This window comes from Podarcis gaigeae (genome assembly GCF_964106915.1).
Source record: "Podarcis gaigeae genome assembly, chromosome: 8".
Taxonomy (NCBI): Eukaryota; Metazoa; Chordata; class Lepidosauria; order Squamata; family Lacertidae; genus Podarcis; species Podarcis gaigeae.
In genome coordinates, this window is record NC_139684.1 from 70,458,804 (window position 1) to 70,485,259 (window position 26,456).

Genomic DNA, 26,456 nt, shown 5'->3' on the forward strand with positions numbered 1-26,456 from the left:
ACAGGCTTCCTTAAAAAAGAATAGGTTTTGTCTCAGAACCTCTAGTTTTTGGAGGATCAAAAGCAGCATGGAGGTGTTTGAAAAGGGCTTTCAAAAAACCCATGCTGCTCATTCTAGTCCTAATAGTTGGGGCTTCAAAGTGCAGTGTCAGCTACTTGATATGTTGGTGACTGCTCACGGGTGGTCAGTAGCCAAGATGGGCATGGAACAAGCACAGGCAACACCAAATTGCTAAATTGAGTGTGAATAAACAACTGGGATAAATTCAATGAAATCACAGAGAATGAAAGATCGGGACACTTCCGCTACGGTTTCTGATTTGTCAGTAACATCCAAGTCTGAACAGATGTAAACAAACCCTACAGAATTATATCAGCATGGCAAGTATGCCTACCAACCACATTGGAGACTGAATGTAATATAGCCTTATACAGTGCAAAGAAGGGAAGGAAGAAGGGTTTGTTGAAAGAGGGCATGCTTTGCATTCAAAGTTTCCAGGTTCAAACCATGGCAATTCCAGATGGAGCTGGGGAAAATACTTTCTGAAAGTCTAGTCAATGCACCGCAGATGATGCTGAGCTAAATGAATCAATGGTCTGGCTTTGAAATGACAACGAAGCACCTTCAATTGGGTTCAATGTGGGTCATTTCCCATTTTGTTTCTTTCTTACTGAAATGATAAACACTCAGGCTGCATGTATACCATACATTTAAAGGACATTCAAAGTGTGGTCCAGTCCGTGAATCCTGGGAACTGTAGTTTGTTAAGGGTACTGGGAATTGTAGCTCTGTGAACTACAGGTAAACTACAGTCCTCAGAATTCGTTTTTGTGGGAGATCATACTTTAAATGTATTATGTGTACACAGCTGAAGTTGTATCCGTTGTGACCTGTAGTTCAGGTGTGGTTTCACTAATTAACTGAAACATTTATATTCCTTTCTTTCAAAACAGCACTGGAGGAAGATGACAACCACAAAATGTAATGGGATATGTTACATCACAAACTATAAATAGCCTAAGGTCATTACAATTCAAAATTAAATAAAAATGGATTATCAAAAAATATACAGTCAACAGGTTAAACACTAATAAAGCACATGCCTCTAGTCTTTACAAGAGTTTTAAAATGTCTAAAACTCAAAATAACTTTTAATACATTAAAATTAAATAAGCAGTATAAGGACCAAGCAGCCCACAATTGTTTATAATTTATGTTACACATAATATATAATATAGTGTAACATCATATAGTATAGAAAGTTGAAAATCCACAAATATACAAGTCAACATATTGTGCAGCCCTATCCATATCTACACAGAAATAAATTCCACTGAGTTAAATAGGGGGTTGAAACCTAAATCCAGTCCAACACAAAATCAACAAAATAACGCACTGCAATATATATATTTAAAGTGAAAGAAAAAAAGCCACCGTAATATAAAATGCTAATGCCCTATCTTCTTCTTTTCTTTCGAATAGAAAGGTTTCAATCCATTTATTAAAGGGAATTAAGAAAGGGTCCTAGTACACAGACGTCTTTGGGAAGAAAGGACGTGATTTAGAGGCTACAACCGAAAAGGTCCGACCACTGCCTCAGCTGCAGAAATACACCTGCGCCCCCCGTAAAATAATAAGGATAAATCCCTAAATCTAGAAGAGGAGCGTGTCAGGAAGAGAGAATCTGTACTAAACTTCTTGCGAAACTAGGCTTTGTTTTTGGTTTTTACTTGTGAAGGGATTTATTTTGTGTGTTTTTCAAGAGGGAGCCTTCAAAGACGTCCAGGCTGAAGTACCGCCAGATACCTCAACAGAGAGGCCTTCGCAAGGCTGAAAGCCAGGCGACCAGCGAGCCTCCTTTGTCTGCAAAAGAGCTACAAAAAGCGGGAATCGTCCGCTCTTTTTTTTAAGCGCTGGATTCCTTCCCTCTCTCCCCCCCCCCTCACCTCCTCCCCCGCCTAACCCTACCGGCGCGCCATGGCTTTCCCAGCCGCGCGGATTGGCCGGGGCTCTCCTCGGGCTCTGATTGGCCGCCGGGGCCCTCCGCCTGCTCCCGCCTCCTGGCGCCGATAGAGTCTCCGGCCTGCCTCTCCGAAACGCCTCCCCCGGATTGGACGCCGGGGACCAGTCCCTGGAAACAGTTCCGGGAAACCCCTCGCGTTGCCGGGGTCGCTCCCGCCGTCCATGAGGGGAGGGAAGAGGAGGAGCGCGCGCCATTTGCAGCCGCTGCCTCCAAGCCGCGCCGCGCAGGTCCCGCTCCGGTGAGTCTGTCCGCCAAGGCCCGCCTGGCCGAGGAACCGGTAACCGGGGGGAGAGAAGGGATGTTGGCAGGGTGGGAGAGAGGAGTGCGCGCTCTCCTAGTTGGCGACGGGGGGTGGGGGGAGAGAGATGCCCAGGCCCGCGCTCTCCGAGGCGCCTTTTGTGGCCGCGGCGCGCCTGGCGGGATGCATCTGGGCGGTGCAGGCCCCGCGCCGTCGACGTGGGGGCGGGGAAGGTAGGCCCGGCTGCGTGCGACCCCCTCCAGAAGCGCCTCCTCAGCCGAATGCGGAGGGCCCTGATCCGCCGCATTCCGGGAGAGGGAGAATGGGAAAAGGAAGGAGGCCTAACCCCGTTATCATGACCTGGGATGGGGAGGAAGGAAGAAGGTGTGTGGGCGTTTAAAACCAATGCGGCGATTCCTTTTTGAGCGCCTGGCGTGTTTGCAGGGGGTTTCCATTCCCTTAGAAATGGAAATTATTATTATTATTATTCCTGCCTTTTCCCCTCCTCCGGTTTGCGAATTGCCGCCTTGAATGTCGTGGTCCCTAAGGGGTGTTTGCTTGGAGAGTTGAGGCTGGCGGGCATAATATTTCTCTCGGATAAGCCTTAGGCACCTTTTGAAATCCGGGAATGAGTCCCATTGGAAGCCGGCAGGGCTTTTTAAAGTTGCGGGCGAAGCTGTAACTCGGGGATCGAGCTGCAGGGCTGCATTCCTGTGCATCGCCGGCCTGCGGAAACACAGCACGGTTTTTAGCTTCCGAGCATATGTGCCTTGAGTTACTGTCCTTAAAAACAAAACAAAAAAACCACCCATCCGCCAAATGTTCCTTTTCCTAAGGGGAGCCTGGATTCATCCCCATTTTTTTATTTTTGCAAATGGAGCATATCCCTGCCTCGCCTACAAGTACCATTTGATTTGAAACTTATCACAGTGCTTTTTCGTGGCGCTGTCAGAATCAGATTTGGTTGTGGTAAGGGTTCTTTGTTCTTTGTGAAAGACAGTGATTAATTGGGAATTCTGGTTGGTGAGAATACCATAGGAGCTGTTGACAGCTGCTGATACTTGTTTAACTTTGATGGTAGAGGAAATGGGGTGGAATGTTTTAACTGTAACAGTACTACACTTGTGAAGTTACTGTATTTGTAGCACCATCCATGCGACCTGTAGGCTAGCTAAATTCTTTCTGCAGCATGTGCTATTTTCAGGAATTACTTCAATGTCCTGTTTAGGTATATTAGGTATATGGTCCATCCTGAGTGTGTGTGATAATACTTGGTTTACTCTGCCGGGGACTTGTAATTGTAGGAATATATACCTATTTTACATATGCAGAGACAGTGTAGAGTTTATTGTGAGTTTGTGGTGACATGTAGAATCATTGGAGAGCTATGGCTTTCATTTTTGAGTTCAGAAAATAATTGGGTTATTTCTGAAACTCATTGAAATCTTGATGTGAGTTAGAAGGGATTTAAAAACTCCACATACAAAGATTGCAGCTGTGCTGTGTTGTTAGCTTGTAAAAACATAGTAACTTGCTATGGAGTGGGGAAACTTGCTGAATAACTTTTCAGTTACAAAAAAATATACACAAATAATTTTGATGTAGTTTGCTAAACAGTAGTCTGTAACATTTTTGTCATAGCATTTTGTCATACCTATATCTTCTTTCAGAAGTTGTATTAGGATGTCAGTAGTACTGCGGTGGTTTAAGTTATAATTTAGCTTCTATTATAGATCAGTATCTGTGGCTACAATCCTGCAACTCTGTACTGACTCACTTTCCTGGGAATAAGCCCCATTAAACTCAGTGGGACTTGCTTCTTTATAGGATTGCACTATACATGTCTCTCATTTCTCAAATTTCAGTAGACTCTAGTGGGCTACTCTGGTAACAATAAATCTATTTTGCTTATTTGCCTTCTCTTGAAGTAGGATATAAAATTCCAGTGTAAGAACAATGTTGTCCGTTGGTTGTGTGCCTATTTTAATTGATTTTAACTATTGATCAAACTTTAGGATAACTTACTGTATTAAGATTTTTGCTTGGTATAAAAATAGAAACACTAAAATAGAATAAACCTCACATTACTCTAGTGTAAAATGTTATTCTATAATCTTAGAATAAGTTTATTTCTTGAGTGATAGTCATGTCAGGAAGCAACTGAGCTGATTAGGGTCACAATTAAGGAACCAACCCATGGTGAATACAGTGGGACTTGAGTGCAAACAAGCTTAGGATTGTTTTGGATGTGCCCTGCATTACTGTGTCTGTAAGCCCTGTTCCTACACCAGTGCAATGAACTTGGGCAGCCCAGTTCAACACATAGAACTATAAAGCTTTGCAGCAGTTCCAAGTGGATAACAGTGTGTATAGGAGGCATAAAGTTAGTTGGCCCTCCTGCATAGGATGCTGGAATTGGGACCCTAACTGGCACTAGTGCAAGGCTACACTTTTGAAATGTGAATGAGAACTAAATGCATAAGACTAATATCCAAGTGCAGGGGCCCATAGGATAAGCAGCACATATACTCTATTCTGCACATAAGAATTTACAACATTGATGGTCAAAAGAAGATTCTTCAGTATGTCTCATACATCTGCCCTGTCCTGCTGTCATTCCACAAATCTTTGGTCTAACACATTGGAGGAGGTTGCTAGAACATAGAATAGGGTAGCAAATATATCTCACAGGGGCATTACAAAAGCCACAGGTGCATTGACAGAATATCAGCCAAGTACTAGTGCAAAGGAATATTGCATGGTAAAAGGGTAAAGTACCCCTGGATGGTTGTCCAGTCAAATTTGACTATGAGGTGTGGCACTCACCTCTGCTTTCAGGCCGAGGGAGCTGGTGTTTGTCCGCAGACAGCTTTTCCAGGTCATCTGGCCAGAATGACAAAACTGCTTCTGGTGCACCGTGCACAGAACACTATGACAAGTGCAAGAGTGCATGGAAACACCGTTTGCCTTTCTGCCGCAGCAGTACCTACTCACACTGATATGCTTTTGAACTGCCGGGTTGGCAGGAGCTGGGATAAAGCAGCAGGACCTCACCCCACTTTACACCCCAGCCTGGACTCTGTGGTTTAGACCACAGTGCTACCCCCTGTCCCTGCTCTTGCATGGAGTGATGGCTGGAGCATAAGATGCAGGTTATTTTGCCTAGGTGAAAGCAAAAAAGTAGTGTTTGGGAAGAGCCCGCAAATGTGGGGCTTTGTTAGCCAGCCATTATTTATGGTCACCTCCAACCCTGGCCCCACCCCTACCCCTCTGCACAGAGTGTCTATATGTGTGTGCTCCATCTCTGACACTACACAGTGTCACGCAGTGTAAGAGACTGAGCTTGGAATAAGGTTAATAGGTGGGAGGGTCTCACCCTTGATTTCACACTGTGCCTTAGAGGCATTCTGAGTGCCTTTAGCCTGAGTTCCAGACTTGGGGCAGCAGGAGGTAGGGTAAGTCTCTTTATCTTGCTTTGGAAGTTTAGTGACTCGAAAGCGCAATGTGAAGTCAGAGTCTAGGGAAGATGGGTGGTTGCCATGGTAACTGTGATGAGTGAATCTGTGGACCTCTGAGCATAGCATCAAGCTTTTAGTTATATGCATTGCTGTATTTGCAGCAACCTGTCCTTGGTGGTGGTAGTAGTAATATTAGAGCAGAAGGCTGAGAAGAATAGCCTGGTAAATACCCAGTTTCTGTAATTATTTGTGTAACGAGTTAGTTTAGTTTTTAAGTTTGCCATAGTTTGGTATATTCAGAAGAAATTTTATGCCTTTTATGGAAAAGCAGAACAGAAGCTTGATAAATGTGTGAGGAAAATTCTTAACTAATTGTATTGGATCATAAACTGTGTTATTGAATGTTTTTTTTATCTGCATTTGTAAATTCAGTGCGAATGAGTCCATTATAGCGAGTGTGAAGGTAAAACTCAAAAATAGTAGTAGTACTGGATCATGTGAATTTGTTGATGGGTTTCGATTGCACAGTGACTGTTAGTTTATTTTTTGTTCTTCCCATCTTTCTACAGAAGGTCAGGGTGTCTTAACAGCAACTATAAAAAACAAACACGATAAAGCAATTTAAATCATCAGCTGTCTATATGAAGAACTATAATGCCATGTAGTGAAAAATAAACAGTACTTTACAGTAAAGATTTAGGCTCCATACCAACTGTGTTCCAAAAGCCTAGACATAAATGTTTTCAGTTTGGTGCCTGAATGTTATCAGCATGAGCCGGGGGGGGGGGGTAAAATCACCTTTTCTCCAGAAAGGATTTCCCTGGTCCCAAAAGCTTACTTCATGTCAAAGCTTGTATGCAGTTCTTCCACAGCTGCATGCAGAATAGAACGGTAAAATATGGAGACAAATCTTGTGTTTTGCTTGTTCTGGCATTCTGCTTATACTGTATATAATTTTCGTACATGAATATTTGTTAAGTAATTTGTGTAACAAACTGAACTGTGGTGAAGGTGTCATTTCCTTGGGATTGATATATTGTTGTTTTTTAATAGGTTATTTAGTACACTTACCTTCCTTCTCTTGTGACACTTAAAAGTCAGCATACATAGGATTCCCATGGAGTCTCTCATCCATCCACTGATCCAACCCAGACTTGTTTAGCTTCCGCAAGGTTACTGCTTTGCTAATAAAGCTGTATTAGCATATTTCTAATAATGCTAATAGCTAAGTAGTTCTATAAAATATGAACCAACCAGCCCCTCCCCATAAACACTCTAGACTCTGATTCCTTGTGGAATCCACACCTGTCTGCAGAAAAGTGAAGCTCTGCCCAGGAGGGCCAAGTTTCTTTTTCATTGTGCTACCACCTCTGAAGACAAATTAGAATGGCCTTGAAGTATTTTCTAGGAATTCTATGTACGTAGGGTAACTAAACTTATCTGTAAATATCTTAATCAACCAATCATCTTTTTATCACTAAAACATCGATAGACATGTTTGTGTCTTCTGTATTCTTTTTCAAGCCCTTGAGAGATGTACTGAAGTGCATTGAGAATCTTTATAAATGTCAGCTATATGAACATTCTCTTGGAGGAGAATGCTTTGAAACGACAGTATTTAGAATAAGAAGTAAAGGTGGTGTTATTTTTTGTTCGGGTGCTACATATCCCCATATCCCTCAAGTTGTCTTTGCTTTGGTAGTGTTGGCATTTCATTGTTGGAGATAATCAAGCCCAAGTTCCTGTGATCAGGCGAAGGGTCCCGTCTGCACTTTCTATTTAAAGCAGTATTATATGACTTTAAACAGTCATGGCTTCCTACAAAGAATCCTGGGAAATGTACGTTGATAAGGATGCTGAGAGTTGTTAGTAGACTTCTATTCCCTTTAGAGAGCCACAATTCACAGAGTCCTATGGGAAAAGAGGATGACTGGAGGTTGGAACTCTGTGATGGTACCGGGGGGGGGGGGTCTCCTAAGTACTCTCAGCACCCTTAATAAACTAGGAGTCTTAGGGTGAAGATGCTGTTTTTAGTGGTCTGATGCTGTTTTAAATATACAGTGGACCCTCTGGATACGGATTTAATTTGTTCCGGTTGTCTGTGCACACCCCGAAAAATCCGTAACCAGAGGCACCGCTTCTGCGCATGTGCATGGCGTGATAGAGCGCTTCCGCGTATGCGCGAGTGGCGAATCCCGGAAAAATACTTCCAGGTTTGCCGCTTTCGCAACCCGAAGATTACATGTCCAGAGAGGTATGTAATCTAAGGGTTCACTGTATAGTGCAGATGAGGTATCTAGAAACAATGAATCTCCCAAAATGGGTTACATTTGTCCCACTAGCCTTTGCTTGGATACAATTTTCATTAGAAAAAATGGCTTTGTGTGTGACCGACCTACTTTTTTGGGTGTTGTGTTCCCCTCAAAGGAAGTAACACGTGACAAAGCAGAACTGGAACCCATAAAGTGCTGCGTGTAGTGTGGATGTAACACTTCTAAACATGCTTTCACTTGAGGGGGGGAAAATGAGATTTAATATAACCAGACTAGCCACTGAGAAATTCTTTGGGGAAAACTTGTAGCATCATAATCCCGTGTTCAGGGTGCAGTATTTGCTAAGAAGCAACTGGTCTTAATTCTTTGTGGGGTTTTGTCTCTTCATGCACCACTGCTGCTTTTCATGTAAGTGCAGAGGTATTAAGGAGCAACCTCAATAAACTAGAAGGCCTCGGTTTTGTGGATCACCAAAACAGTTTTATTCAGCTTGAAAGCTTTTTGTGCTTTTGGTCTTAAAGTAGGACATGTGCTCAAAAACATGCAGTAGCAAAAATTTCAGGGATTTTATACAGTCTGTAGTAGAAAGGAGTGTGGTGGCATCTGCTACAAAAATGGAATAGTGTATCAGTTATTCTGCACAAGCTACAGTATGGTCATAGCCCATTAAAGTACTCATTGACCTTGAACTAAAATGTTTTGATGGCAAAACTTTTCTGGAGTGGGACATCTTCTTTTGTCTTGCTTTTGATACATTAATTGTATTGCATGCTTTTAATTGGATGATTATCTTAAAGTTGTATCTAGTATTTGAAGGACTAGTTTTAGTGTTCTGCGCTTAAAACGTTTTTAAAAAATCTTTGTTTCATATGTCTTACTGAGTTTTCTGGTGAAATCAAGATTGCTTTGCCTCTGCTAATATGGCACTGTCAACCAGCCCTCTTCCTTAAGTAGTTGTTTATATCACCTGTGCTGTCATGCCTGAATATTAAGCACCAGTTTGTAATCAGACACATAAAATAAGTTGGCAAAATACCTCAGTATTTGTTTGAGAAGATAGTGCTACTTTTTTTTATTCATATCTCTGCAGTCTTCTTATTGACTTTCGCATCAAGTCTTTCTCACTGATATGGAAAATTGAAGGTGCTGCCTTTCGTTTAAACCTTTCATTTAAACTCTAATATCTGGAATAACATGCTGTGCTATGATATGCAGAATTTAATACAAGTTCATCTTGCTGGTATGTGACATGCAATTCGTTTATCGATTGTTCCACTTGTGCAAAACCTAATGTGGCATGTTGTTTTTTATTTTATTTTTAAAAGTGTTCTGGCAACTAGTGTACATTAAAGCAGCATGGCTTCTCTTATGTAACAGGATTTGAAGGAAGGTATGGAAATAAGCCAGAAAACTATGGGAAAGATGGAAAGCAAGTATTGACATTTGCATATTAAGCTGCCCTGTAGGCCTCTGTATTAAGCACATTGACTTAAAATCTTTTTGAGACCAGGGTAATAATGGCAGATGTTCATGCATTTCAGTATACTCCCCACCACTAAGATCACAGAAATTAATGCCAAAATCAAAATTAGATCTGATGTACATGAAGTGCTTAAAATTGTGCGCTTTTCCATGTACATGTTCCACAGTATTTAGAACTGTACTTATTTAATGTAGGTGAGCTGCATTCTAAAGGCTTTAAATAATAGGTTTAATTCAAGTCACTTGCAGCATGTTTACAAATTAGTTTAGATAAATGCATTGTCCTACAAATTAGTTATTTCTGGCTTTATGTAATATAGCTCCTGAATTTTTTCCAGCAGCATAATAAAATGGCTAATCAGGTGAATGGTAATGCGGTACAGTTAAAAGAAGAGGAAGAACCAATGGATACTTCCAGTGTAACTCACACAGAACACTACAAGACACTGATAGAGGCAGGCCTCCCACAGAAGGTGGCAGAGAGACTTGATGAAATATTTCAGACAGGTATAATATGCATTTCTTGTTTCTGATTGGTTATGAAAGTGAAGGCAAACGATTTTCAAATTTTTAGGTTTTAAAGTTGAAAAAATTTACTTGTGTTTTGTACTGTGTAGCTTTGAATGTACAGCTGCTTTCACTTCTTTGAGGTCAAATTGGGTTTGACATGTTGACAGTATCTTAGGTCATCAGGGCACTTAACTGTTTCATAGACACAAGTAAAAGTGGACATTCCAGCTTACTGAATTATAAGTTTCCTCTATAAAATAATCATTTGTTTCTACCATCACCAATTTATAGTTACTGTGTTAAACACTTAATATTTCAATAGGTGCTTGGCTTATTGAGGGAAATAGCTTGCTTGCTTGACTTAGGGCTACGTTTGAATTCCAGTCTGTAAGTGAATTTCATGTTTGTCCAGCTCCTAGTGAATATTTCAGTCCATATCAGTAATTACACTGATGTGTTCAGATTAATAATTATTATTTGAATTACGTTTATCTTGCATGGAGCAAGTGGCTTATTGTGTATTCTAAAGAGAGAGAGAGAACACATGTTCTGCTTAGGAAACACATATTTTTTGGGGTGTGAAATAGAAACTTCCTCTTCCTCTTTAGTATGCGTGTTGTGAATATATTTAGAAATATAAATGGAACTGCTTCATGCCCTTATCTCAAATATTTCAGTGGCAAGATCTGCTTTATCTTTCCCCCCCTAAAATACTCCAAAAGTTATGTAAGTTTAAGGCAGTTCAAAACAATACCATATCTGTCTTCTTTATGTTGATATTTTGACTCATGTGGCTGATCTGTCTTGAATGACAGTCCCAATGAGTGCCTGCCAGATAGTTTTTATTTCCTTAGAGAGACACTTCTCTAAGGCGGTGCTATATGATGATGTACACTTAGTGGCTTGAGTGTAGGTGTCTGAGAAATGCATGTACAGGATTTTAGAATGTGTTGCAACTGAGGTTGTGTCATGAGGAGTTTGACATTTATCTAAACTTGTTAAAACATTTTACTACCTAGTATTCAACAATATTTGTACAACTATCTTCATGGTTAAACTTGCCCCACTGGTGTCCGTTAGTAGTGTTCGCTACAACTAATTTTATAATTAAGCTTGGGGCTGAACTTCATTACTTTTAAAACCTCTGCTGAGTTTTGTCCCAGCACAAAATATGCCCTCCAAAATGCAGGATCAATTCTGAAATGCAGTCTTTGTGCACTGCTATTCTGTGTGATAGAGAAGAAAGATGTTTTCAGTGCTCTTTAAAATCCTGAAGTATTCAAAACACTCTGGATAGTTATTGGAAGTTGGTACAAATATCTCAGCACCTTACCATTTAATACTGATGGAATTAGAAATTTTCTACATTTTCCATAAACTTCTATTAACTTTAATGTAAAAGAAAGTACTTTATGCTTCAGAACTGGTCCTACTGTATGTGGGTCTGCACCTGTAAGCTTAATATTAGTGTACTTGATGTACATAACAGGGCTTGAAATAATGTCACTGGCTGGAAAGTTGTGGCAAAATGGTATTTATCTGTAGTAAAAAAACATTCATTGTAATCTCCTTTTTATAGAAATGGGGATAAATTTTCACTTTAGTTTTTTTTGAAGGGGAGAAGTTGGTTTTATAGGTTGCTCGAATAGCTGCTGTAGCACAACTGTTGTTAGATTATGTAGTGTTTATGCATCGTTTGTAATGGCTCCATCTTAAAGAAATATCCTAAAAGGGAATGTGAGCCAGAGTTCATTGTTTCAAACCCTGATATGTAGTGTTGCTTTGCGCAGCAGAATATCCACACAGTTCCTCAAACAATTTTGTTTCTGGATATAACTTTTTAGTTTGCCGTAGTTACCTTGATGTACTGAGCTCAAATTACTTCAAATTTAGCAAAATAAAATAGTATTTTTGAATGAAATTGCCTCTGTATAATTAAATGGGAATCTGTAACTTTTTTCTATTTTTAATTTTTTAGGATTGGTAGCTTATGTTGATCTTGATGAGAGAGCAATAGATGCTCTTAGAGAATTTAACGAAGAAGGAGCCCTCTCTGTATTACAGCAGTTTAAGGAAAGTGACCTGTCGCATGTACAGGTAAGGTAAGAGCTCCTGTGGTGTGAAGAAATAGGTTCACAAATGTAGCATTCTTTCTAACATGACTATAACAAGCACCAAGAAAGGTTGTCATACTTTTTTCTGAACTCTTCTGCACTGTGTCTTTTTGACAACCTTACCCCTCAAACACTGCATTTAGGCTGGAATCCTATGTTTCCTTAGTTGGAAGGAAATCCCATTCAACTCTGGGGCTTACTGCTGAGTAGACATGTATAGGGCTGCACTGTTAAAGTCTAGAGTTGCATGCGTGTAAAAAGACTCTCATATTCAGAGTCCTTGGCCTGATGTGGTGTTCAATGGAGTGGTTGTTTGTGTTAAATAAATTGTACAAAGTGATTTTTTTTTTAAAGCACTCTACTTAGTTCTGTCAAAAGTTGCAGCAGTTGAGTGTTATGCAAGGTTCAATGGCTTCATGTTTCTTTTCATGCCTTCCTCTTGAATGGTGTCATAAATTGTATCTGCAGAACAAAAGTGCATTTTTATGTGGAGTTATGAAGACTTACAGACAGAGAGAGAAACAAGGAAGCAAAGTACAAGAATCAACAAAGGGGCCAGATGAAGCAAAGATTAAGGTAATGTATACATATGCTGAGTGTACAGAGCAACAGATAAAGGTTCTTCTGAACTTCTATGTGCATATTTCTGTATTTAAGTAATTAATTGCATTGTTCTGATGTTGCTTTAAGGACTTGTACTGGAGGAAAGGATCGTATTGAGGGGGGAAGGCTTGTATGACATTAAATAGTTAAAATCACGAGTGTTGCAAATGTGTAATAGCAAAAGAGCCCTATCTATATATAGGAGAGAAACGTGCCTCCATTATTATAATTATTATATATTTATTAATTTATACCCCACCCTTTTCCCTGACAGGGACTCGATGGCCGCTTCTTTCCTCAATCACTTTAGCATGTGCAAGCTACCTCTTTCTCCTGGGAGAAAGAGGCAGCCCTCCCCCACCCGTCCATGCAAAGGCGGCAGCGGCTGATGCAGGCGCACGGACGGAGCATTTGTGAGCCTTCCTCAGTTGCCTTAGAATGGGTGGGAGCTGGAGGAGGAGGCGACTTCGCCCTGTTCCTTGCATGGTTGGGTTCCTTCCTCAATGCGCCGTGCACTGGAAGAGGTGGCTGCGGTTTTGGAAGAGGCAGAAGCTGTGCACAGTGACACTAATTGTCTCTGTGGCCAGCAACTGCCTGCCTCCTCCCCTTCTTCTTTCCAACATCGTAATATACCACCATATCACAGTGTTTAGCTGTCGGTGTATTACGACGATGGCAAGCAGGTATTACCCAGCCCTAGTCATTAATTTCAGTAAGCTTACTCTGAGTAGTACTTAGTTGGATACAACGCCTAGTCTATGGTCCCAATAAGCAGCAAGAGGAAGAGCACTTCATTTAGCTGGGTGCAGCACCGAGTTGTTCGCGTGGCGACACAAGAATGGTCCTTCTCTGCAGTGGTTCCCCGTCTATGGAATGCTCTCCCCAGGGAAGATTGCCTGGCACCTTCATTATGCACCTTTAGGTGTCAGGCAAAAATGTTCCTTTTTAACCAGGCCTGAGAGCCAGCATGGTGTAGTGGTTAAGAGCAGTAGACTTGTAATCTGGTGAACCGGGTTCGCTTCCCTGCTCCTCCACATGCAGTTGTTGGGTGACCTTGGGCTAGTCACACTTCTCTGAAGTCTCTCAGCCTCACTCACCTCACAGAGTGTTTGTTGTGGGAGAGGAAGGGAAAGGAGAATGTTAGCCACTTTGAGACTCCTTCAGGTAGTGATAAAGCAAGGATATCAAATCCAGACTCTTCTTTGGTTGATCTATTGACATCCAACACCCTTTTAGAATGTGGCCTTTTTGTGGGGGGTTATTGGGTCACTGCTTTTGGTTTGATTTTATATGTTGTGGTCTTGTTGTGAACTGCCCTGAGACCTTGGGGTATAGGGTGGTGTATAGGATAGATACATACATAGATAGATAGAATATGCAAGAGGTTCTGTGGATGGGGCTCTTTCTGGTTTGTTTTTCTGTCTTGGTAAAGAATGTGTTGTTGAATGCCACTTGTGCGATGAAAACATCTAATTCTTCATCCTTTATTCAGGCTTTGCTAGAGAGGACTGGTTATACTTTGGACGTGACTACAGGCCAGCGGAAGTATGGTGGCCCCCCTCCAGATACGGTCTACTCAGGATCCCAGCCTGGCATCGGCACAGAGGTTTGTATGTACATACTGCTGCACCTAAATTGCAGATACATAAAGATTGTCCTTACCTAACAATGGTTGCCTATTTCATCTAATAAGACTTAAAAACTAATTATTTAGTTTTAGCTATAATGAAAATAATTGTTAAGCTGAGTTTTCCAACCAAATTTTGACAGGAAACACTTTGAAAGCCTGTCTTTTAACTGCAGTAATATTCAGAGCTGTTGTTCATTTGGCTAACTTGTGGCCCTCCAGGTGTAATAGAAAACAGTGGTTTACTCACTGCAGTTTTGAGCTACGGTAAGCGATGAGCTCACATACTCTTCATCGCACCCCCCTGCAAATAGGAGATTGAAACTTCTGCTTTCATTTTTAAACTAGCCTTGGTGCCCCGTGACAGCCCAACTTGGAACTGTGGTCTGTTTAAACTAGGGTTAGTGACAGCAAGTCAGGATCAAATTAGGTTTCAAATCCTGATTTGTTCACAAAGCAGGTGGGGAACAAATGCGGTCATTTGCCTCTCTTTTTCCAGCCCATAGGACTCTCCCCAGGCCACACCTCTCCCTGACCGTGTTCCATGCCCTCCCAAGTGTTTTTGCCTAGCTGGAATGAGTCCTTGAACTATGATAATTCCTCTTGTTTCCCTGGATGGGAATGGAGAAATGTGTGTGTAGAAACCTCTGACTTTTACCTGACTGGAATGTAGTCTATTGTGAAGGTAAGAGTCCCATCAGTTGGACTGCCCCTATTGGCTCCTGGCCTCACCCACTTGAAAAGGTTGCTCAGAAAGGAATGTGACCCTCTGACTGAAAATGGTTCCCACCGCTGGGTTAAATGACCAGAGTTCCACAAATTCGCCATCACAGGGAACTGCGGCTAGTTTAAAATTGAAAACAGAAGCTTTTGCTGTCCTTTTGGGTGGGAAGGAGGGGAAGTGCATAAGCCCAAGTTTGTGTAGTGGGAAACCATTGTTCCCTGTTACATCTGAACTGAGCCAGTATTTGTGTTGTGTGCAGTGATTAAAGAAAGGGTATTCCTAAAGTAGCTCCAGGTAGTGGCCCATGTGCTTAGAGTGGGAGCTTCTCTGTTCTGAGTGTTTGAAAAGGAAGATCAACCATTTTGAAATATCACCTCATACAAATCTATTACGTTTTTCTTAATTGAATTAAAATTATTTTTTTAAATGTCATTTACTAACGAACAAAATATTTTTTTTCTTTTCCTCACCAGGTTTTTGTTGGTAAAATTCCTAGGGATTTGTATGAAGATGAATTGGTACCACTATTCGAGAAGGCAGGCCCAATTTGGGACCTGCGGCTCATGATGGATCCCCTCTCTGGCCAGAACAGAGGCTACGCTTTCATCACTTTCTGTAGTAAAGATGCAGCACAAGAAGCAGTCAAATTGGTAATTATTATGCTATGCTATATATCTTGGAGGATGGAATGACTTCGCTGTGGTCACAAACTGTAACTCATAGATACTTTCTTTGCTGGTGGGCTCCCATAGTATTCTAGATCACTCAGTCATGAGCTATAAATTAGCAGTTAGCTAGTTATAAACAACTAGTCATTAATTGCTGCTACTTAAGGCACTTCTCAAATTAACCATGCCATCTGATGTTAATAAGGAAAATTGCAGGATGAATCTGACTTGAGTTCTCCTTTTGGACCTTGGACGCAGAGTTATTATTGAGACCTCCTTGATAGCTGTTTTTCAGCCCAGGTAAATTTTAGTTGAAAACATGAAATAGCAAGGCATCTGCAAAGGCTTGGTTAACATTTTTTGAATTATTTGTAGTTGTAGGTAAGGATGCTTGGTTCCTCACTGAAGCTCCTAAAGTTTGATAGAAAAGGGACAAAATGATGGATAAAACTGGCTAAAAAGGGGCAAGGGAAAATTAACTGATAGTATCTGAAGAAGTGTGCATGCACACGAAAGCTCATACCAAGAACTAACTTAGTTGGTCTTTAAGGTGCTACTGGAAGGAATTTTTTTGTTTTAATTTTCTGAGTACAGAGAAGTTTTCCAAGTACAGAGAAGGGTCCCCAAGGATCTGTAATTGATCTGTAATTGATGGTATTTATCTTTCATAAATTAACTGGAGGCACAGTTAATTGGTGAGTTAGCTAAGTGTGCAGATAATAGCAAATTAGGATTTTACCAATCAGGCACTAACACAATCCTAAACTAGTCTACTCAGAAGTAAGTTCCTTTGAGTTCAGTAGGACTTACTCTCAGTAGGACCTACTCTCAAGTAAGTACCAATTGGATTGTTCCATAAAAAGCTCTCTTTAAACAGAGCAGAAGCTGAAATGCTATGTAAGAGCATCTTGAGTGATGTACTGAGTGGGTAAATGGGAATACTAACTTTGCTGATACACTAATGGATTGTAAATTGTTGGTAACAGCCTAAAAAAACCCTTCTTAAGGAGAAAGCTTACTGAAAATGTTAGTGTGTACCAGCAGCGATAAAGGAAAATTCACACTTGGGAAATGGATTGAAAATAAAATGGAAGTATAATAGTGATGACTTTATATAAGTTCTGAGGTGTTCACTGTCATAAAAATCTCCTGAGTCCAAGCTGCTTGATCTGAAAAAGGATGTTTTATCGATAGTGAAGTAACAGTAGATGATGTGCTTAGGAATGGAGCATCTTTCTTTTGAAGATAGCCTTCAGAGCTACATTACAGTGAATTGTACTAACGTACACAGTTCTTTAATAGAGACATTTATGAATAGCAATGACCATGATAGCTAAGAATCTAACCTCCATGTTCAGAATCAGTGTACCCCTGAGTACCAGGTACTGGGATGAAACAGGAGATTTGTGCATGTGAGCTTCTCAGACATCTAGCCTGAAGTTTGTGATCTTCTCAGACATCTAGCCTGAAGACATCTAGCTGGATTTAGCATTCTAAACCTGAGAAGTCTCCTTAGACAGTGTATTTTGAGCTGGCAAACGCCTATTATTGGGAAATGAGCTAGATTACTGGAAACCTTAAATCTTTCCCAAATGGGATGCAGGTGTGAAGCCTTTTTTTAGTAGATAGCATTTTATTTTGAGATCTTCCCCACTGGAGCAGGTGGCGAGTTTGTTGATCTGTGTACCATTAAATTGGAACTTTAAGATGAGTGTTCAGCTTAACGTTCATTTCAGTGTGACAACTATGAAATCCGTCCTGGTAAACACCTTGGCGTATGCATCTCTGTGGCAAACAACAGGCTGTTCGTTGGATCAATTCCAAAAAACAAGACCAAGGAAAACATACTAGAAGAGTTCAGCAAAGTTACAGGTAAGGAGTTGAGCATATGACGTGTTGTAAGGCATTAACATTTCACTCATGAAACAAGCAGACTAGTGTTGACTCTGAATTTATTTAGTACAGTTGTATCCTCTATCTTTCAGAATATAAACCCTTCTAAGGCACCACTTAAAATGCACACACCAAACAATATTAACCTGAATGGTATCCAGCTTGAAGTGGCTGTGCAGTTAAATTGCATTTTACTTGAACTTCCAGCAGACATTTTGTAGGAGTCGCAGGCACTCATTTGGACTTGGGAATTTCAGGGTGTTTGAAGTCTAATGAAAATTGAGGTCTTTGAGAGGGTTGCAGGCTGGTCTTGCTTCTTTCTCTTAACCCTAGGACCACTGGTACTTATTTAAAACAAGTTTGATTCCCCCCTCCTTTCCGCTTCCATTGGCTTAAAATAACTGGGAAGGGAGAAGGTGGCAAGGGGAGAATCTATACATTTGGGTGCCAGTGCTTTCCCACTTTTAGAGGAAGTGATGTGCTGTATCAGGTGCTTCTTTGCCTTCCTGTAATGGCCAGAAGTGGTTTTGATAAGGTGGGGAAGCTTCCAAGTAGCAAAGGAGGGGTGAGAGTGTGCAAGGAGTGGGGTGTACAATATTGAACATCCAAGTTCAAATCCAGTCAGGACTGGTGATCCCTTGAATGCATGTTGAGGTCATCTATGGTAAAAATGAGTCTCCCAGTGGCAGCAAAATGAGAATGTCAGTACCATTTGCAGGGCTGTCTTAAGCATATGCGATGCCGGGATGCAAAGATCTGCCTGGCACTCCCACCCGCCAGGTTGTCCAGTCCCAGGTGTGCAGGAGGGCGGAGCCAGCCGGCCACCTCAGCGTCTCACTGGCTTGGTCGCCCCCCGAACTTGCTTTGCAGAGCCACCTGCAGCAGAAGAGCCAGCTGTGCCACTCTGACCGACGGGCGGGCTCTTCCCCGGACTCAACTCTTGGGCCCCAGACTCTCGGCCTGGCGCGCCTGAGAGCCTGGGTGCCCCACACCCCTAGCGCCTATGGGTAAGACGGCCCTGACTATTTGGAGCGCTGCCATTTCATTGGAACGCCCAGATGGCGTTAGATTTGGTAGATGGTGTCATCTTTATGGTCATTGGTGCAGACCTTGCAACCTGGGAGGCCATATAAAAGAAGAGGAATGGCAGCCCTGGATCAGATTTTGAGTGCTGGGCAAAGAAACATTACTTCTACCATCTCCTCATGCTAGAAGTAAGTTTATGTTCAAAAGTCGATGGAGCCAGTGCCTAGAGAAGGGAGAACTTAATTGTGTGTGTATTTTGGCACTGCATCATTTGAGTGTGCTGAAGACTTGATCTGCTTATGCTGAAGCTTCTGCATTCCAGTTCGCATTTCAAGCCAGAAATAGGCTTCTGTGTTACATCCAGGTGTCTTGTTCTTACAGAGGGTTTAGTGGATGTAATCTTGTATCACCAACCTGATGATAAAAAGAAGAATCGGGGATTCTGCTTCCTGGAATACGAGGATCACAAATCAGCTGCTCAAGCTCGGCGTCGGCTGATGAGTGGGAAAGTAAAAGTCTGGGGAAACGTCGTTACTGTGGAATGGGCTGACCCTGTAGAGGAACCAGATCCAGAAGTCATGGCAAAGGTAATAGAGCAAAGGCTGTACTGCTGAAGTGACTAACTCCAGATTGTGACACACATCCCATCCCCCAAGATCTCACAAATTTTGGGGGGCAAGAAAAAGGAAATAAAAAAGACACTATGCTTGGGTGGGTGGACCCCAGCACCTTGATGGGGATACGAATTGCCTTCTCCCCAGTCATCGGATCAATCATTTGATGAGCCTGGAGGGGCCAATAACATGAGCCAAAAGTAGTTTGCCATTACAATAGGGTGGCCATGTCTGCGATGATACTTTGCCTTTCCCCCTACCTGGGGTGTAAGAATTACTGAAGTACACAATTCCAGGTACATCCATGCTTTTCCTCCACCTGGCAGTAGGGTTAATGTACTGATGCTGGTCAGTGCCATCCGTTTCCTGGGAACCTTACAAAAAATAAGCAACATGGAATTGTGCCTGTATCTCTTAAATGAAATCTTGAAAGTAAAAGTTGATGGGGGCCTAATTCAGAAGCCAACACTGAAACATGCTTCCAGTTACAGATAGGTAGCCGTGTTGGTCTGCCATAGTCAAAACAAAAAAAATTCCTTCCAGTAGCACCTTAAAGACCAACTAAGTTAGTTCTTGGTATGAGCTTTCGTGTGCATGCACACTTCTTCAGATACACTGAAACAGAAGTTTCCAGACCCTTCTATATAGTGAGAAGGTGGGGAGGGGTATTACTCAGAAGGGTGGTGGGAATGGGTGATTGGCAGATAGCTGTGATGAGCCTGTTGACGACTCTTAACGACTGCAATAGGTCTTACAGGAAAAAGCAAGGGATGAGAAGGTGAAAAATGGCTTTGTCATGTATGATGAGATAAGAATCCAAGGTCTTTGTTCAGACCAGGTCTCTCCATGGTTTTAAGTTTGGTGATAAGTTGCAATTCAGCAGCTTCTCTTTCCAGTCTATTTCTGAAATTCCTTTGTAGTAAAACAGCTACTTTGAGATCTTGTATAGAATGTCCTGGGAGATTGAAGTGTTCTCCTACTGGTTTCTCTGTCTTGTGATTCCTGATGTCCGATTTATGTCCGTTTATTCTTTGGCGTAAGGTCTGGCCTGTTTGTCCAATATAGAGAGCTGAAGGACACTGTTGGCAATTGATGGCAAACACAATGTTAGACGATGAGCAATTAAATAGTCCCGAGATGGTATGTGTGATGTTGTTGGGGCCAGTAATGGTGTTGTCCGGGTGTATATGGCAGCAAAGTTGGCATCTGGGTTTATTGCAGGCTCTGGTGCCAGTGTCCGTGTTAGGTCTGGTTGTAGTATTATTGTGGGTTAGGAGTTGTTTCAGATTGGGTGGCTGTCTGTAGGCAATGAAAGGTCTTCCTCCCAGAGCTTGAGAAAGAGAACTGTCATTGTTCAGGAGAGGTTGTAGATCTCTGATGATGCGTTGTACTGTTTTAACTTGGGAGCTGTATGTGATGACTAGAGGTGTTCTGTTATTTTCTTTTTTGGGTCTGTCTTGCAGCAAGATCCAAGGACCCCCAGGCACGCACCTCCAGATGGTGGAGACATCAGGCACCATTCTGGCACCCTGGCCTCTTCACTTGGTCGCAATTGACTGAAAACCAGGTGCAAAATGGGGTTGGTGCTTGGTGAATTTTGAATGCTGCTCATTGGAGCACTATGTGTGCTGCTGATTGCACAAGCATCGGAGGGGGTCCACCAGCAGAGACTTTGCAAAGGACACCCTCATACTGTGAGTTGATACTCACAGGATGGGGATGCAACTCAGTTCTTTAAATATATTTAGATGCAGAAATTTAAAATAATTGTCTTCCTTTGAGAAGGATGCCAGGTGTGTCTTTGTCCTTGGTTTGCCACCCTCCAATGAAGAGGCATGATCAGATCAGCAACTTACACAGAAACATACAAGGTTCTACACTTAGGCAGGAATAACCAACTGGGGAGTGTTTGGCTTGCCAGCAGTACATGTTAAAAGAATCTAGGGGTTTTAGTAGACCACATGAGTTTGATGCAGCAGCAGAAAAAAGAAGAAGAAAAAAGAATGCTAGGCAAGACTGCATCAACACGAGTCTAGTCTTTTATTAAGGGAAGGTACAGTCCCACTCTATTCTGCCTTGGTCTCTGGTGTCAGTGTCTCTGGTCTCTGGTGTCAGTGGTCCATGTTGTTAGTTGCTGTTTCTGTTTTAGTGATAAAATTAACGCTTCTTGTGATACAGAGAGAAAGCCATCTTTTCCTGGATGGTTATTTAGTGCACTCTTGCATCTGAGCAAGCATGTATTGTAAGAGTTACTGGATTTCTGAAGCTGATATCAAAATCCCACCCCCCTTTTTTAACAGGTGAAAGTTTTATTTGTGAGAAACTTGGCCACTACAGTGACGGAAGAAATACTGGAGAAATCCTTTTCAGAATTTGGAAAGCTGGAAAGAGTGAAGAAATTAAAAGACTATGCTTTTGTTCATTTTGAAGATAGGGGGGCAGCGGTCAAGGTAGGTATGCACAATTTCATTATCTAGGCCAGTGGGTGGGGAACAGTCCCTGATTATGCCTGGCAAGGATCCTCTTTCAGCCTGTGAGGTCGTTTCCCCCAAGCCACGCCCACCCGCCCAGCACATGAAGTCATATATAATATTAAGTCCACTGTAGATGAAAACAAAGCTCCCAGCCAAAACTGGAGTTTGCTGTTCCCTTCCCTGTTTCAGACTGCATGGGCAAAGGAAAATTCTTCATTTGATGTCGAGGTGATGCATACAGACCTACATTATGCAGCAAAATGGTAGTTGCAGTCAGCTTTTGTAGTCAGCTTCTGCCTGACTTCTCCCTCCCGCTACAGCCTGTATCTCACATCTCATGCCTTTCTTGAGCCTCTTTCCTAACCTCAGGAGATGTTTTTCAGGGCATACTGGCAGGAGGAGTACAAGCATGGTATTGGATGCAATCCAACGTATATGCTTTGAACCCCCTATAAATGCTCTATAAATGCTGAATATTGTAATTGGTTCATCTAGTCTGATACTTTCCATTTAAATCTTCTTGCTCTCCCTAACCCCCCCCCCCCTACGTTGGAAAGGTTTTACCAGTGCATTGTTCACATTGCATATTTAAACAGCATATGCTGCCCTGTATTAAAAAAGTTCTCTCCCCTCCCACTAAAGACCCCCAATCTTTTCGTCCCGCTTCATCTTCGGTGGTACCTTGGTTCTCAAACTTAATCCGTTCTGGAAGTCTGTTCCAAAACCAAGGCATGCTTTCCCATAGAAAGTAATGCAAAATGGATTAATCTGTTCCAGACTTTTAAAAACAACCCCTAAACCATCAATTTAACATGAGTTTTACTATATAATGAGACCATTGATCCATAAAATGAAACCAATAAACAATGTATTGCAGTCACACAATCAATCAGTAGCTGAACTGGGTTCCACACAGTCACAAAAACAAAGAGCCACAAAAACAAAAATGTAAAATAAAGAGCAAAAACAGACAGACCTCAGCGTAATGCTCAAAACGGAAGCGTGGCACTCAAAATGGAGCATGTTCGGCTTCTGAAATAAGTTCGCAAACCAGAACACTTACCGTATTTTTTGTTCTATAAGACTCACTTTTTCCCTCCTAAAAAGTAAGAGGAAATGTGTGTGCGTCTTATGGAGCGAATGCAGGCTGCACAGCTATCCCAGAAGCCAGAACAACAAGAGGGATCGCTGCTTTCGCTGCACAGCAATCCCTATTGTTGTTCTGGATTCTGAGATTCAGAATAATTTTTTTCTTGTTTTCCTCTTCCAAAAACTAGGTGCGTCTCATGGTCTGGTGCGTCTTATAGAGCGAAAAATACGGTACTTCCGGGTTTGCAGTATTTGGGTTCCAAGGCGTTTGAGAACCAAGGTACCACTGTATTTGCTTTCCAGACTTCTCCTTTAAAAGCAGCTCAAGCAAGAAAAAGTGTTTCTCACTGTGAAACACAAATGGAGACTGTCTTATCTTCCTTCCAGAAAGGGTATTCAGCCTTCAGTCCAATGCCCTGTTTTAAAACAAAGAGCTAGTAGTAGCTCTTCATTGTTACAGAAGTCTCTCTTACACCAGAGTAGACACACAGGTGTTCTTTTCTTGTCCCAGGCAAATTTAAAGCGATTCACTTCATAAAACATTCAGTATGTAAATATGCATTGTGTTGAAATGGAATTACTATGGACATGAGAATATCAGAACTTAGAAGAGTGGAAAGGTGGGAAATCCTGAAGGATTCTTCTCTGTAGAATGGAATTTAAACTTCTTTCCCCTTCCAAACAGGCCATGAACGAAATGAATGGAAAAGAGATAGAGGGGGAAGAAATTGAAATAGTATTAGCTAAGCCTCCAGATAAGAAAAGGAAAGAACGCCAGGCTGCCAGACAAGCCTCCAGAAGTACTGCGTGAGTGTTAACTTCATTAACTGTACTGTAGTTGGGAGTTTCTGTCTGATAGCAACACAGTAAAAATCTACTTTAATCTGGCATGCTGAAATCCGCTTGAACTTTTAAATTGAGAAAGCAGCATGAACTAATGCTAATGCTTTTTTCCTGCTCACTAGGTACGAAGATTATTATTACTATCCTCCACCTCGTATGCCACCTCCAATTAGAGGCCGAGGGCGTGGAGGGAGAGGCGGCTATGGCTATCCCCCAGATTACTATGGCTATGAAGATTATTATGATGATTACTATGGCTATGACTATCATGACTACCGTGGTGGCTATGAAGATCCTTACTACGGCTATGATGATGGCTATGCTATAAGAGGAAGAGGAGGAGGAAGGGGTGGGCGAGGCGCACCTCCACCACCTAGGGGGCGGGGAGCACCACCACCAAGAGGTAGAGCTGGCTATTCCCAGAGGGGGGCACCAATGGGACCACCAAGAGGAGCCAGGGGTGGGAGAGGGGGTCCTGCCCAGCAGCAGAGAGGACGTGGTGCTCGTGGAGCCAGGGGCAACCGTGGGGGCAACGTGGGAGGCAAGAGAAAGGCTGATGGGTACAACCAACCGGATTCCAAGCGCCGCCAGACCAACAACCAGCAGAACTGGGGCTCCCAACCCATCGCTCAGCAGCCGCTTCAGCAAGGTGGTGACTATGCCGGTAACTATGGTTACAATAATGACAACCAGGAATTTTATCAGGATACGTATGGGCAACAGTGGAAGTAAGACAAATAAGGAGGGCGTGGGAATATTGGAAAGATAGAATTTGGCTATAGCTCTACATCCTTCCAAAAATTAATGTTTCATCCTTCAGTAGTGATTGGCTGCCATTTGTATTGGGCTGAAGAATCACTCTATTGTGTATATACTCAAGTCTTTTATTATTTTTTTCTTTTCTCATAAATGCACTTGGACATTACTGAGCTTGCAGAATTCCCAAACACAGTTTTGGGAGACAGTGCTTTTTATCGTTTTAGGCTTCATTTTAGCAGTTTATCAGCAGGATGGGCGACACTGTTAAATCATGATTTTGCAGACCTTCTGTTTTTGGACAGTTTCATTTTTTCCTTTTTCTTTTTTGGATTTGGAATAGACTACATAGGCATATGCTGTACATAAAGTAAAGCTAGTACTTTGTCTCCGTAGTTTTAAGAAATTAAAACAAAATTAAGTTTTCTTGTATTGAAAATAACATGACTGTATGTTTTGCATTCCTAGAAGTAGGTTAACTGTGTTTTTAAATTGTTATAACTTCACACCTTTTTGAAAATCTGCCCTACAAAATTTGTTTGGCCTAAACGTCAAATCCGTGGCAATTTGTTCCTTGATGTGATTGTATTTCCAATTTCTTCTTGTTCATGTAAGATTTCAATAAAACTCAAAAATCTATTCAAAACATTACCTATTTCAAATTCAATTGTGTCCTAAAATATTTTATTGGTAATTCTTGCAAGAAACATCTTTTTTAGATATAAAAAAAACTGCCTATGTGAGTGATCAAATTCATGCAAATTTCTTGCAATTTCCAACATCTGGCACTTGTGGCATATGAGTCAGAGCTAGGTCTAATCATAGCATCAAATTGAAATTTCATAATTGTTAATCTAATCTAGTTGCATCTAACTTTCAATTGGTTGCTTTCTTAACAGCTTCAGGTACATTTGTAAACTTGTGTAAATTGTTTTTAGTCATATGATTTTAAGTCCCACTGTCTGGATATATGAGACGTTTCATGTAGGAAGGCAGTCAGTAAACCCTGTTTTTATGTTACTAATATGGATAACATCTAATGACTTCAACTCAATTTGATAGTGTGCAAACATAAAAACAGACAATTATGTGCTCCAAATTTTAATGTTGTTTTTGTTTGCTTTGAACAAAGATATGAGAATGGTTGTAAATTCTTACAAAGTACAGTGAAAATGTAAATAAATATTTTATGCTCTAGATAACAGAATTGCTAATTTGATTATAATATTAGATTTTACACCCTTCTGAATGAATGATTTAAAGCTCAAATTTCCATTGATTTGAGGTATCTTCAGAGTCTAAAGAACTTTTTGTACAAACTATTTTTGCCATATTTTTAATATTCATTTGACTCTCAATTTATGATGTTTTACCTGTTTGCATCTTTTGCACTGTGCTAAACTGCAGTGAAGTACATTTGCATTCTAGGAAATAAATTCAAAGGTCTTAAATTTACAGATCAGATTGGCCAACTTGAACATCCGTAATAAATAATTAGCCCCTAATTTATGAGTTTGCCTTTGATTAGAACATAGTGAAAAATAACAAGTCATTGGGAGAGAACAAGCTGCTTGTCTGAACCTCCAATAGTATCATCTGTTTGACAGAATTACATTGTTGTGCGAACAGTGTTTGTTCTTCCTACAAGTTTGTATGCTGTGAGTCAGGAAGGTAATTTTCGTGGGTTTGTAGTTCTTGACTCATTGAGGAAGGAAAACCTTGTAAAAACGGCTTTTCAGTCCAGCCAGATATTTGGGGTACTATGGTAACAGTAATTGACCATGGTTCTGATAAAAGAAAAAATCCTGTAGCTCTTGGTCATATAATATGTCTTTGTTTTGTCTGAGTAAAGCTGCAGGATTTGTCTTGTGAAGCTTATCTGGCTTTTAGGTCTAGTAGAAGTGGCTGGCTTTCTAATACCTAAATCACAAACACACACACTCATCCAAGTGCTTGACAATCAACTCCACAGCTTAACACTATTTGGTGAAACCAAATTTGAGCCAATTTAAAATACTTGCCCATGTCCTAAAGGGCTTTA

At 41.4% G+C, this 26,456-nt stretch overlaps 1 protein-coding gene across 8 annotated transcripts; it reads left to right on the forward strand.

Moving 5' to 3' along the window:
* Window positions 1-2,098: 2,098 nt before the first annotated feature.
* Window positions 2,099-25,063, forward strand: HNRNPR (heterogeneous nuclear ribonucleoprotein R). 8 transcript variants are annotated; one of them, XM_083750799.1, is made up of 12 exons: window positions 2,192-2,261; window positions 9,083-9,232; window positions 9,816-9,981; window positions 11,963-12,081; window positions 12,567-12,674; window positions 14,194-14,307; window positions 15,526-15,702; window positions 17,457-17,592; window positions 19,021-19,226; window positions 21,554-21,703; window positions 23,502-23,623; window positions 23,782-25,063. In XM_083750799.1, the coding sequence occupies exons 3-12, from the start codon at window positions 9,825-9,827 to the stop codon at window positions 24,389-24,391; spliced, it is 1,899 nt and encodes a 632-aa protein (XP_083606925.1). In that variant the 5' UTR covers window positions 2,192-2,261; window positions 9,083-9,232; window positions 9,816-9,824; the 3' UTR covers window positions 24,392-25,063. The 8 variants fall into 8 exon arrangements, with proteins under 8 accessions (XP_083606926.1, XP_083606920.1, XP_083606919.1 ...); XM_083750795.1 differs by having other exon boundaries at window positions 2,214-2,261; window positions 9,813-9,981; XM_083750796.1 differs by lacking the exon at window positions 2,192-2,261 and adding an exon at window positions 2,269-2,300.
* Window positions 25,064-26,456: the final 1,393 nt, after the last annotated feature.